Source organism: Ranitomeya imitator, chromosome 10 (genome assembly GCF_032444005.1).
Source record: "Ranitomeya imitator isolate aRanImi1 chromosome 10, aRanImi1.pri, whole genome shotgun sequence".
Classification (NCBI taxonomy): Eukaryota; Metazoa; Chordata; class Amphibia; order Anura; family Dendrobatidae; genus Ranitomeya; species Ranitomeya imitator.
Window position 1 is genome coordinate 76,873,414 of NC_091291.1, and position 13,423 is coordinate 76,886,836.

The 13,423-nt window shown below is 44.3% G+C and overlaps 1 protein-coding gene across 2 annotated transcripts in view; it reads right to left on the reverse strand.

Moving 5' to 3' along the window:
- Positions 1–7,133: 7,133 nt before the first annotated feature.
- LOC138651320 (oocyte zinc finger protein XlCOF6-like) overlaps positions 7,134–13,423 on the reverse strand; it is an 83,251-nt gene continuing 76,961 nt past the window's right edge. Inside the window, exon 7 of one of the 2 annotated variants that reach the window (XM_069741419.1) lies at positions 7,134–9,161. In XM_069741419.1, the coding sequence (XP_069597520.1) occupies positions 7,657–9,161 (1,505 nt within the window). In that variant the 3' untranslated portion in view covers positions 7,134–7,656. Of the gene's footprint in view, positions 9,165–13,423 lie in introns of both variants that reach the window. The other variant, XM_069741418.1, reaches the window with a different exon arrangement.

Consider the following 13,423-nt stretch of genomic DNA (forward strand, 5'->3'; position numbering starts at 1 on the left):
TATGTATCAGGAAATAAATCTCCAGTCTTTGATTGAATTTCAAGCTGTCACACTCACCACGTGTCAGACTCATTCTTTAAGGGCTCAGAAATAATAATTGGGAGCGGCCACAGCACACATGGGTAGATTTATCCAACCCAAATTTCCATATCATTACTATGTTACTGCAGAGGCTGTCGTCCTTCCCCTCTTTGGGTATAATGGCAATGTAGGCTTCCAGCCCCTGACGGGGTGGGGTCATCCCTCCAAAGAAGGAATTGAAGAGATTTACTAGATGGGGAAGGAGGATGTCAGAGAATTTTTTATAGTATCCCTCTGGGAACCCGTCAGGACCGGGAGATTTACAATTGGGGGTAGCCTTTATAGTGTCTTATACCTCTTAGCGTGACTTCAGCAAGAAGTGTGTTACAATCCTTAGGGGAAATTGTTGGAAGAGAGAGAGGGGCAAGAAATTTTGAATATGGCCGTTGAACAGTCTTTCATGTCATCAGAGGGGGCAAATTATAAAGGGATTCGTAATATTGGCGGAAGATCTCAGCAATTTCCTTAGAATCCACAACTCTCTTGTTTGTCTTGGTGAAAATATATTTAATGAATTTCTTTTCTTTTTGCTGTTTAAACAACTGTGTTGTAAGTTTGCTACTTCTGTTCCCATGCATGTAGAAGCAATGTCTGCAGTACATGAACAGTTTTGCTGATTTCACGTTTAACAAATCTTTGAGTTTGTTGCGGAGGGAAATAAGTTCTTGAAGGGAATCACTCGATCTAGTGGATTTATGGGTATATTAATTTGATGGAGAAGAGACTGAATTTCTTTATCTCTCTGTTTTTTGATATATGAGCTTAAAGAAATAAGTTTCCCTCTGAGGACAGCCTTATGTGTTTCCCAGATGATGGGAGAGATTTGCCCAGAATTAATATTTTCATCGAAAAATCGAGAAATGGTGGTTTTTAAACTGTTCACATGTTTTGGGTTGTCAAGCAATGATTCGTTTAGTCGCCAGGTCATGGTAGCTCTAGGTAAGTTGGAGATTATTATCTCTAGGAAGATAGGTGCATGATCCGAAATTGTAATTTCCCCAATTCGCACGGGATGTGCAGTGACCAGCAATCAAGAAATCCTGTGGTCCAGGAGTCTGCCACCTAGCCTGTCAGCCCAAGAAGCAGAACTGATAGCGCTGACGAAGGCTTGCCAGATTGCAGAAGGCAAAACTGCGAACATTTACACCGATTCAAGGTATTCGCATGGCATAGCACACGACTTCGGACCCATCTGGGCTGCAAGAGACTTCATCACAGCAAGTGGAACAACCGTAAAGCATCATGGAGCTATTAAAGACCTACTGAGCGCACTCCAACTCCCAAAAATGGTGGCAGTACTGAAGGTCAAAGCAGATGGAAAACTGAACACAGTAGAGGCACGGGGCAACAACATGGCAGATATGGCAGCCAAAGAAGCCGCCAAAGGAAGACAGTATGGAGAAATGGGAGAGGTCGTAGAGCCGGACGGCTACTACGTGGCAACTGAGGACAAGACACCAGATGAGATGACGTCTTGGGATCTATTCAAGAAGTTGCAAGAACAAGCCCCAAAGGAGGAGAAGGAGAATTGGATGCGGAAGGGTGCAACACATCAAGAAGGAAGGGTATACTCAATGGACTACAACCCTGTTTACCCCGAAGCATGTACCCTATGGTGGTCCAGTGGGCACATGGGCCCACGCACAGATCAAAGACACAGATGAATGATCTGATTGGTGCTTACTGGTTCGCTCCAGGGATCTCCACCCTAGCAGCCAAGTTCACTAGCAGCTGTCTGACCTGCGGCAAATGCAACCCTGGAAAAATGGAGAAAGTTCCCACACATCATCTTGCCAGACCACTGTACCCCTTCCAGAGGATCCAGATAGACCACATCCAGATACCGCCAAGTGGAGGATTCGAATATGCCCTTGTGGTCGTGCACGTGTTTTCAGGATGGCCAGAAGCTTTCCCAGTGAGGAATCAGTCAGCAAAGACTACTGCAAAGAAGCTACTCTCAGAGATCGTGTGCAGATACGGGGTCCCAGAAGTGATAAGAGAGTGATCAGGGGCCCGCATTCACAGCAAACCTCACAAGGGAGATCTGGTCAGCAGTAGGGTCAGACTTAGGCCTACACACTCCCTACCACCCCCAGAGTAGCGGGAAAGTAGAAAGACTGAATGGGACACTCAAAAACAGGATGCTGAAAGTTGCCCAAGAGACACGCAAACCATGGCATGAAACACTCCCCATCGCACTGTTTAGTGTCAGGCACACTCCCCGGGGCCCAGAAAAACTGTCACCTCATGAGATTCTGTTTGGGTCCAGCCCTCGGTTAGGGGTATTCTTCCCTCAGCAGTTGACAATGCACTATGATACTTTGTCTGCTTATGTGATTGTACTCACCAAGAAACTTGCTAACATCCATTCTCGAGTTTTCTCATTAACAGATCCAGGATCGGTACCCGGTTCGCACTCCCTGAAACCAGGAGACTGGGTGTTGGTGAAGAAGTTTGTGAGGAGAACGTTCGACCCCAGATTTGACGGTCCCTTCCAAGTGCTGCTGACGACACCAACCTCTGTAAAACTAGAGGGAAGGCCCACTTGGATCCACGCATCGCACTGCAAGAAGGCTCCCGTACCAGAAGATACGCCTAAGCCAGAATGATCCTGATGATGGAAAAGACAGTAAAGGAAACAACAAACCTGATGCCGCATCTCCTCCTGGACGAACCTATCCGAATTCAGATTCACCCACCTGATGGCTCCTCCAATCCTGATGATGACGACGAATATGTGGAACTGATCGAACAGAGTCGCCAATACGAGACCATGCATGTTTCTACCCCCGTTTAGGGACAGATCTCCTGATCGCCCATTGCGAAAGTCTGTACGGTGTAGGGCGTAAGCATTAGGCTTTCGTCAGTTCGCCGGCAGCACAAAAGAGTTGCAGCGCTTTGGGACAGGAGGCTAGGCTTAGGGCAAGTAATATCTAAGGGGGGCTTGTGATAGAAATATGTATATCATGTAGATCTCACTTGCATGTATATGCCTTTAAATCATATATATATTCCTTTAAATCACATATACTTACACAAAAACAACTATATAACTATCTACTCAGCTACTTTATAATCAATTGCTCAATTTTAACCACATGAGCTGGCCAGACTGTGCTCGGTACTTTCCGCTATGTCTCAAACACCTTAAAAACGGGAAGTTGGACCAGATGTTCAGGACTGATACCGCTGAGTCTTCTGAAATGGCAGGTCAACAGGGCCAAATGTACTAAGTCCTGGTCAGATGCCTCAACTTTGCCCTACATACCGAAAGCTGCATTTTAGTTGCATAATCAGCAGTCATATGCGCATTAATCACAATATTCCATATATATCAGATAACCAATAACTGAATTGTATATTAATTAACTAACCGCCCCAACCACTCCTTTCTATATGTTATTATAAAAACTATGTATCAGGAAATAAATCTCCAGTCTTTGATTGAATTTCAAGCTGTCACACTCACCACGTGTCAGACTCATTCTTTAAGGGCTCAGAAATAATAATTGGGAGCGGCCACAGCACACATGGGTAGATTTATCCAACCCAAATTTCCATATCATTACTATGTTACTGCAGAGGCTGTCGTCCTTCCCCTCTTTGGGTATAATGGCAATGTAGGCTTCCAGCCCCTGACGGGGTGGGGTCATCCCTCCAAAGAAGGAATTGAAGAGATTTACTAGATGGGGAAGGAGGATGTCAGAGAATTTTTTATAGTATCCCTCTGGGAACCCGTCAGGACCGGGAGATTTACAATTGGGGGTAGCCTTTATAGTGTCTTATACCTCTTAGCGTGACTTCAGCAAGAAGTGTGTTACAATCCTTAGGGGAAATTGTTGGAAGAGAGAGAGGGGCAAGAAATTTTGAATATGGCCGTTGAACAGTCTTTCATGTCATCAGAGGGGGCAAATTATAAAGGGATTCGTAATATTGGCGGAAGATCTCAGCAATTTCCTTAGAATCCACAACTCTCTTGTTTGTCTTGGTGAAAATATATTTAATGAATTTCTTTTCTTTTTGCTGTTTAAACAACTGTGTTGTAAGTTTGCTACTTCTGTTCCCATGCATGTAGAAGCAATGTCTGCAGTACATGAACAGTTTTGCTGATTTCACGTTTAACAAATCTTTGAGTTTGTTGCGGAGGGAAATAAGTTCTTGAAGGGAATCACTCGATCTAGTGGATTTATGAGTATATTAATTTGATGGAGAAGAGACTGAATTTCTTTATCTCTCTGTTTTTTGATATATGAGCTTAAAGAAATAAGTTTCCCTCTGAGGACAGCCTTATGTGTTTCCCAGATGATGGGAGAGATTTGCCCAGAATTAATATTTTCATCGAAAAATCGAGAAATGGTGGTTTTTAAACTGTTCACATGTTTTGGGTTGTCAAGCAATGATTCGTTTAGTCGCCAGGTCATGGTAGCTCTAGGTAAGTTGGAGATTATTATCTCTAGGAAGATAGGTGCATGATCCGAAATTGTAATTTCCCCAATTCGGGATGATTTGATTAAATGTAGAGGGGTCAACTAACTGTAGAGAACTTCATTTGTTTAAGAATTTTTGTCTCGATTTCTGAGGGATGGGGGATGAACCACTGGAAGCTTCTAAACTGGGTTGTAGCGTTAAATTTAGGTCTCCCCCCACAATCAACAACCCTTCCTGGAAAAGATGGAGAGTATCTAGAGTTTTAATGAGCCATTGAGTTTGATTGGAATTGGGTGCATATAAGTTAGCTAGGGTAATTTTCGTGTTTACCAATAGGCCTTTTACAAAAATATATCTGCCCTCCGAATCTGCCAAACTGTCCCCGAATGTAAAGGGAAGACCCTTTCTAAGCACTATGCTTACTCCTTTAGAAGCAGAGGAGGAGCAACTGTTATACCAAGTGGGAAAGAGGAGAATGACATATTCGGAGCTCTACCCGTTTTAAAGTGTGTTTCTTGTAGAAACACTATTTGTGCAGATTGTTTCTTTAGCAATGAAAGGGTTTGATTGCATTTCGCGGGGGAGTTGAGACCTTTCACGTTAAAGGATGCCACCATGACCGAGCCCACATCAGTCCTACCATCAGCCATCAGTCCTGTCCTCAAGATCCTCCGTCACACTGTAGAGCCTGAAAAAACAATATAACAAGGTAAATAAACAACTTTGTACAGTATAGTACTCGCCCATCGCAGGGGGGGGGGGGGGTGTAAGAACCCAAACATGAGCGATAATTGTTCAAGTGGTGATCTTTAGAAAAAAAAATATCTAAAAATTCAAACAGAGAATAGGAAATTATTCCCGGAAACCTGTGGAGCAAATAAGAGCAACACAAAAAAAGAAAAACCAGGACAGACGGCAGGAGGAGACTTCTCAACTCCAGATACAGTAAGTCGGTCAGCAAAAAATAACCTGGGGAGAAATAGTATCAACGTCAAAAAACTTCACCTATTCAAGGCAGTCTATCAAATATAGGCCGACGCATTGCTTCAAAGAGTTCAGGTGGGGTGATTTTTTGTGACGGCCTTCTTCGATTTTGGGGAAGCGTGCTTCTTCTTTACAATCCACTCCTGTGGTTTCGACAGCTGGGGAAGACTCCAACCCGTGTCGACTGGCAACCAGGAAGGTATGTCTATTGGAGCAATATCAAGAGCTTTCCAGGCACCATCCAGATCTGCAGGGGAGCGTATTGTGATCTGTCGGTTCCCTAGTGTAATAGCAAGACCAAACGGGAAAAGCCACTTATATAACAAGCCTTTTGCTCTCAGTTCTGTCAGGAGGGGTTTGAGAATTGGCCTCTTTGCAAGGGTGGATGGGGCCAGGTCTTGAAAAATTTGAAGCTGGGAGCCTTCATATGAGAGACTGTCTTTCTCCTTTGCATTGGCTAGAATGGCTGCAGTGTCTACATAACTCAGGAGACCGCATATAACATCTCTTGGAGGGTCGTTCTGTTTGGGTCTGGGCTTGAGAGCGCGGTGAACTCTTTCGATGACAACTGTATCTGCTCTCTCCTTGCCCAGAAGGTTAGAAAAAATTTCTCTGGAAACCTTGTCCAGGGATTCGCGAGCAAAAGATTCGGGAATACCTCTCAATCTGATATTTTTTCTCCTACTACGGTTCTCCTGATCTTCCGCTGCTAAAAGGGCTGTGTTTAGCTGGTGTTGTTGCTGAAGGAGTTGGTCTTGTAAGCAAATTATTGCTTCTGTCGCTTCCACATTGGCCGCTTCCAAGGTTTCCACTCTCTGGCCCATTTGTTGTATGTCTGCTCGCAAGCCAGCTATTTCCTCCAAGAGTGGTTGCATGCTTTGAGCCATCAGCTTCTTCATAAAGGCTCTGGAGATTGGTACAGAGTCCTCCACAGTAGATTCGCAATCTGAGCCGTCTCTGCTAGAGTCTGTGTCACCCAAGGTGTCAGGGGAGATAGGCCTCTTAGGTGGTTTTTTTAAAAGGAGTCTGAGTTGCTTCAGGTCTCTTTTTGAGGTATTTATCAAGGTCACCATGTGTGTTGCATTTCTTGCTTTCCGTTAGAGCCTTAGTCGAACTTTTTTCACGCTCCTTATTTTATTTGCCCATGTTAAAGCTTCTGATAGCGTGATGTGCAATGATCACCACTTGAACATTCAGAGAAGGATCAGTTATCCATTTATCTGTGTGGGCCGATACCCTTGAGCTTGTGTAGAGGTGTCACCCCAATGTTGAGCTGATTCGGAAGTCTATAAAAACTAAATATAATTGCAGAAAGAAAAAAAGAAAAGGAATAAAAATAGGAATAAAGAGTTTAGCGCTTTATCATATTAGGGCCCCTAGATGTCGTTGCTATAGCAGCACTTGTATTATCTGTTAAATTTGCGGCTCAATCAATGGCGATGTTAATAAAAAAGAGAAGTAGAATAGAGAAGTGCCTAATATTAGCAAAACTAGAATGTTCAAAACAGTCCTTAAATTTTGTTGCCTGAAGATGATCCTTTTTCATATAAAGGCCACTAGGTGTCGCTGTTGTAGTGGCAGTTATGTTTGTTTTGAACATATGGCACTATCAATGCCAGATCTTTCCTTCTTTTTTTTTTAATCAAATATTTTTTATTAAACAATAAGAAAAATATATATAATTTCCATTGCTGCAAACAATACAAATATATGTTTTGCATTTTAATAAACTTTTAAACCCCAAACCGTCCTCCCACCCCCCCTCCCCCCCACCCTCTAGAGACCTAACAAGAGTCGCTCCGATCAACCATATCACACATCAATAAACAGAATAAGTAAATTTTCTTATCAACAGTACTTTTCCTTCTGAGCACCGATCTCCCAGCTGCTGTCTCACAGACCTAGGAGGGCCTGTCACAGGCACAGAGCTGGATGTCCGTAGGGGCAGATGAACCTCAGTGTTTTATTTTAACAAGGCCAAACATAAGGAATCACGGGGTTTCCCTAGTAATTGACAACCCCTTTAAGAAAATACAATTTTTGGTTTAAAAATTTCCAACAATTTGAATATAAAAAAGGCTTCTCCCTTGTGTGGCTTCTCTGATGTTTGTTAAGAGTTTATTTACATGTAAAACATTTTCCACATTCTGAACATTAAAAAGGCTACTCTCCTGTGTGAGTTCTCTGATGTATAACAAGACTCCATTTATGGCTAAATAATTTCCCACATTCTGAACAGGAAAAAGGCTTCTTCCCTGTGTGGGTTCTCTGATGGTTAACAAAAGATGATTTATGGTTAAAAGATTTCCCACATTCTGAACAGGAAAAAGGCTTCTCCCCTGTGTGAGTTCTCTGGTGTCTAACAAGAATCCATTTTTGGTTAAATAATTTCCCACATTCTGAACAGGAAAAGGGCTTCTCCCCTGTGTGGGTTCTCTGGTGCTTAATAAAAGATGATTTTTGGCTAAAACATTTCCCACATTCTGAACATGAAAAAGGCTTCTCCCCTGTGTGAGTTCTCTGGTGTCTAACAAGAATCCTTTTTTGGTTAAATAATTTCCCACATTCTGAACAGGAAAAGGGCTTCTCCCCTGTGTGGGTTCTCTGGTGGTTAACAAGAGCTGATTTTTGGTTAAAAGATTTCTCACATTCTGAACATGAAAAACGCTTCTCCCCTGTGTGAGTTCTCTGGTGAGTATCAAGATTCGATTTCTGGTTAAAACATTTCCCACATTCTGAACATGAAAAAGGCTTCTCCCCAGTGTGGGTTCTCTGGTGGTTAACAAAAGGTAATTTATTTTTAAAACATTTCCCGCATTCTGAACATGTAAAAGGCTTCACCCCTGTGTGGGTACTCTGGTGCTTAACAAAAGATGATTTATGGCTAAAACATTTCCCACATTCTGAACATGAAAAAGGCTTTTCCCCTGTGTGAATTCTCTGGTGTTCATCAAGATTCGCTTTCTGCTTAAAATATTTACCACATTCTGAACATGAAAAAGGCTTCTCTGTGTGAGTTCTCTGGTGTTCATCAAGTTGCGCTTTCTGGATAAAACATTTCCCACATTCTGAACATGAAAAAGGCTTCTTCCCTGTGTGAGCTTTCTGGTGTTCATCAAGATGCGCTTTCTTGTTAAAAGATTTACAACATTTTGAACATGAAAAAGGCTTCTCCCCTGTATGAGTTCTTTGGTGTCTAACAAGAATACATTTACGTCCAAAATATTTCCCACATTCTGAGCAGGAAAAAGGCTTCTCCCCTGTGTGGGTTCTCTGGTGTTTAACAAGATACGATTTCTTGAAAAAACATTTCCCACACTGGGAGCAAAAAAATCTCTTCTCCGCTGAGTGATTTTTTTGATGTTTAAGAAAAGTATTTTCAAGGGTAAAACTGTCTCCATATTCTAAAGGTGAAAATGACTTTTTTGATTTAGGAGTGGTTTGTTTTTTAATGCTTATTTTGTGACTTTGATTTTCCTTAGTAGTCTGTAATGAATCAAAAGACAGGACATGTTTCAAAGGTTCAGAAAACAGTTCTTTGCTGTGAAGGGATGATGGTATATCTGGAATAATGACATTCACATCAATTGTATCCTGTGGGATCGCAAGATCATTTAATTTAAAAATTGAAGATGTCAGCTGCCCCTCTGCTCTCCTGGTACAGTCATCTGCTAATACAAAAAACAATTATTTTTTAAATAAAATATCTTAGAATTTTATATATTTTAACATTTCTACTTAAATTGTCTGTAAAAATGGCACATGGTTTTAAAATATTGAATTATTCACCAAGACAATGACAGTTCACAGTCTAACAGAAAACCTCACAACATGAATCAGTGGAGCGTGGTGTTCAACTGTTTGGTCATTCTGCCTCCCAAACATGGAATTAAAAGCCATCAAACAATGTTTTGTAAGCAAAAATAATGCTAATAAATCATCTACTCATCTCACAAAAAACAAGTCTTTACTCGGGTACATCATCTGTCAGTGGAAAAACAGAGGTTTCTACATTATTAGCGGCTCAAAGGCTCTTGATAGACAACATGGCTTCCATAAACCAATACGGCAATATCCGCTCTCACAAAGTCAAATCTCCCCCTTGCTTCTGAGCCTTGCAGTGTGCCCACACCAGATTTAGCATCCATGTATTTGGCATTACTGTAGTGATAAGAAACCACTTAATTTACGGTGTGTGTTTCCTGGATCACAATCTGGGCACTATGTATTGGGGAATACATCTTCTTACGATGACATTCTCTTCTTGTCTTCTCGCCGCAGCTCCGGCGCAGGCACACTTTGTCTGCCCTGTTGAGGTCAGAGCAAAGTGCTGAAATGTGCAGGCGCCGGGAAAGGTCAGAGAGGCCCGGCACCTGCGCACTGCAGTACTTTGCTCTGCCCTCAACAGGGCAGACAAAGTTCGCCTGCGTTGGAGCCGCAGCGTGAAAGACAAGAAGAGGACGTCATCGTATGAAGATGGAAGGCCCGGACCGGACCGCAGCGGGGAACGCCCCTGGGTGAGTATAATATAACCTCTTTTTCTCATCTTTCAGGATACATCGGGGGCTTATCCGGTGGGCTTAGCTCACCTTCCATTTTGGGGGTGACAGGTTTCCTTTAAAAGTCGGGATAAAGAAAAACTCTGTCATTGTACAGAAATTCACACTTGGTCCTCACTGCACATTTAAGGTTTTCGATTATAAAAGCGAAGTTTGGCCAGAAAGACTGGACCTGGTCATGTAGGGACCATATGAGCACATTCAGCAGCACAGAAGGGATAGAAGGTAGATTCATCCAATAAGATATCAGGAGGTAGAGCAGGTGGAGAGTTACAAATATTTGGGGGTACATTTGGATAGGAAACTGGACTGGAGATGCCACTCAGAGTTTGTCTACAAGAAGGGGATGAGCAGATTGTATTTCCTAAGGAAACTGAGGTCTTTTAATGTGTGTAGCAAAATGTTAGAAATGTTCTACCAATCTGTAGTGGCAAGTGCCATCTTTTTTGCAATCACATGCTGGGGTAGTAGTGTGCGGGCCTCTGATGCTAATAAGCTGAATAAGATTATTAAGAAGGCAAGTTCTGCTGTCGGCTGCAATCTGGACTCTTTTGAGGAGGTAGTAGAGAGAAGAACTCTGAAAAAGTGTATGGCAATTATGAACAATAATGCACATCCACTATATGAGCTATTCATGAGACAGAAGAGCACCTTCAGTAACTGGCTAATACTTCTGAGGTGTAAGAAGGAAAAATATAGGAAATCGTTTGTGCCAACTGCTATGGGGATGTAAAACAATAACATTAGGGTTAAATCACCAAGGTGAATGTCTACTTTATTTCTCTACATTTCAGTTCACTTGTTGTGTATGTCCTATTCTAATGTATAATGTACAATGTTCTTCTGTCAACTCCACTGTCATGTCAATTAAGTAATTATTTTTATGATTTTTATGATTTAAGTTGTGCTGCTGTGATACCATAATTTCCCACGGGATCAATAAAGTGTATTGTATCGTATCATATCAATTCTAGGAAGCCAATGGGTCGCCCGCCAGTGCCGTGGGGTACTCGGCACTGGGTCCGGTACTTAAAGGAGGAGGCTGTGAACCATTTTGGCATCACGAACAGCATGGACCGACCCGAAAAATCAGGTCCTGTGTGCCTAACAGACTGTGATTTGTTGAAAGACTGTGAACTGTAAAATTGCCGCCAAAACTGCTGCCATTAGAGGGCCATGTGCCGTGCAGGAGGAAAAGGGCACGTTGTCGTGGATGGCACCTGGAGGAACGGCGCTAAAACTATGGCCACTCCTCATCAGTATTACTATGTGAAAGAAATATGCCCATCAATAAGAGAGGTCCGCCTCCTAATCTGGGATGGCGGGGAGAAGAGAAAAAACCACCCACGACGACGGGAGTGGTGCAGATAAATTGCAGAAAACGAGACCGAGGAGGCAGTGCCGGAAAGCAACATGACGGAGGGAGGTGAGCGGATAGCGGAGCGTGGGGTGGAGCATGAGGACTCCCCCAGCCAGGACCTACAAGAGCTGTACTCGTCCCCGATGATGGATCCGGACCTCCTGCGGAGAGAAGTGGAGGAACGGACCCAGCAGCTCATGCAATGAAGCAGGAGACCGTGACTGGGTGGAGAGAGACCTTCATTGGAAGTCTTGCCGGACGACCACGAGCTACCCTGACCTGACCGGCCGGGAGCAGAAAAGATGTTCCGGCGCTCCAGGGGCAGAGGTAAGGGGCATGACTGACGACCCTGGCGGCAGAAGGCCCGATAGACATTGCCAACTCACCTCTACCACTATATACACCCAACCATTGTTTCAAGGCCCTCGGTGACACGCCACCGCACCTTGAGGGTATCCCGGCCGCCAGCTCTGCAGCAGCCCCTGGGCCCAATGACATCCTGATGGGCCCTTTCCCAATCCCGCCGTCTCCAACACCCAGAGGGATATGTTACGGCTACCCCAGGACGACAGCGGCCTGAAGCAGATGACAGCCCCACTTACTCCAGTTAGTGGACCCCAGGCTAGCTCCCCGGAACCCATGGTGTTCGCAGAGGGACCAGCGGAGGAGGATGATATGATCGTGCTCCAGGGGGAGATCCTCATGCTTGGAGGCAAGGGAAGATCTCTTCTATCAGGTAAACACATACACACAACATGTTCACACTCCAGACCACAAGGGGGAGCTCTAAACCTGGATTAAGGGGAACTTTTATTATTATTATTATACATTTTTATAGCGCCATTTATTCCATGGCGCTTTACATGTGAATACGGGGCAAATATAGACAAATACATTAAACATGAGCAGATAAGGCACACGAGTACATAAGGAGGGAGGACCCTGCCCGCGAGGGCTCACAGTCTGCAGGGGGTGGGTGAGGATACACTAGGAGAGGGAAAAGCTGGCTGTGCGGCTGTTCAGTAGGTTGAGGATCACTGCAGGCTGTAGGCTTGTCGGAAGAGATGAGTCTTCAGGTTCTTTTTGAAGGTTTCTATGGTAGGCGCAAGTCTGATGTGTTGGGGTAGAGAGTTCCAGAGTATGGGGGAAGCACGGGAGAAGTCTTGGATGCGGTTATGGGAAGAGATGAGAGGGGAGTAGAGAAGGAGGTCTTGTGAGGATCGGAGGTTGCGTGTAGGTAGGTACCGGGAGACCATGTCACAGATGTATGGAGGAGACAGGTTGTGGATGGCTTTGTATGTCAGTGTGAGGGTTTTGAACTGGAGTCTCTGGGCGATAGGAAGCCAGTGAAGGGCTTGACACAGGGGAGAGGCTGGGGAATAGTGGGGGGACAGGTGGATTAGTCGGGCAGCAGAGTGTAGGATGGATTGGAGTGGTGCCAGAGTGCTAGAGGGGAGTCCAGAGAGTAGGAGGTTGCAGTAGTCGAGGCGGGAGATGATAAGGGCATGCACTAGCGTTTTTGCGGTGTTGCGGTCAAGGAAAGCACGGATCCGGGAAATATTTTTGAGTTTGAGACGACAGGAGGAGGCAAGGGCTTGGATATGTGGCTTGAAAGAGAGGGCAGAGTCGAGGATCACCCCGAGACACCGGGCGTGTGGGACTGGGGATAGTGAGCAGCCATTGACATTGATGGATAGATGTGGTGGAGGGGTAGAGTGAGATGGGGGAAAGATGATGAATTCTGTTTTGTCCATGTTCAGTTGTAGAAAGCGAGCAGAAAAGAAGGCTGAAATGGCAGACAGACAGTGCGGGATTTTGGTAAGCAAGGAGGAGAGGTCCGGTCCGGAGAGGTAGATCTGCGTGTCGTCAGCGTAGAGATGGTACTGCATACCGTGGGATTCTATGAGCTGTCCCAGGCCGAAAGTGTAGATGGAGAAGAGTAGGGGTCCTAGAACAGAGCCTTGAGGAACACCGACTGACAAGGGGCGAAGTGAGGAGGTGGTGTGGGGGA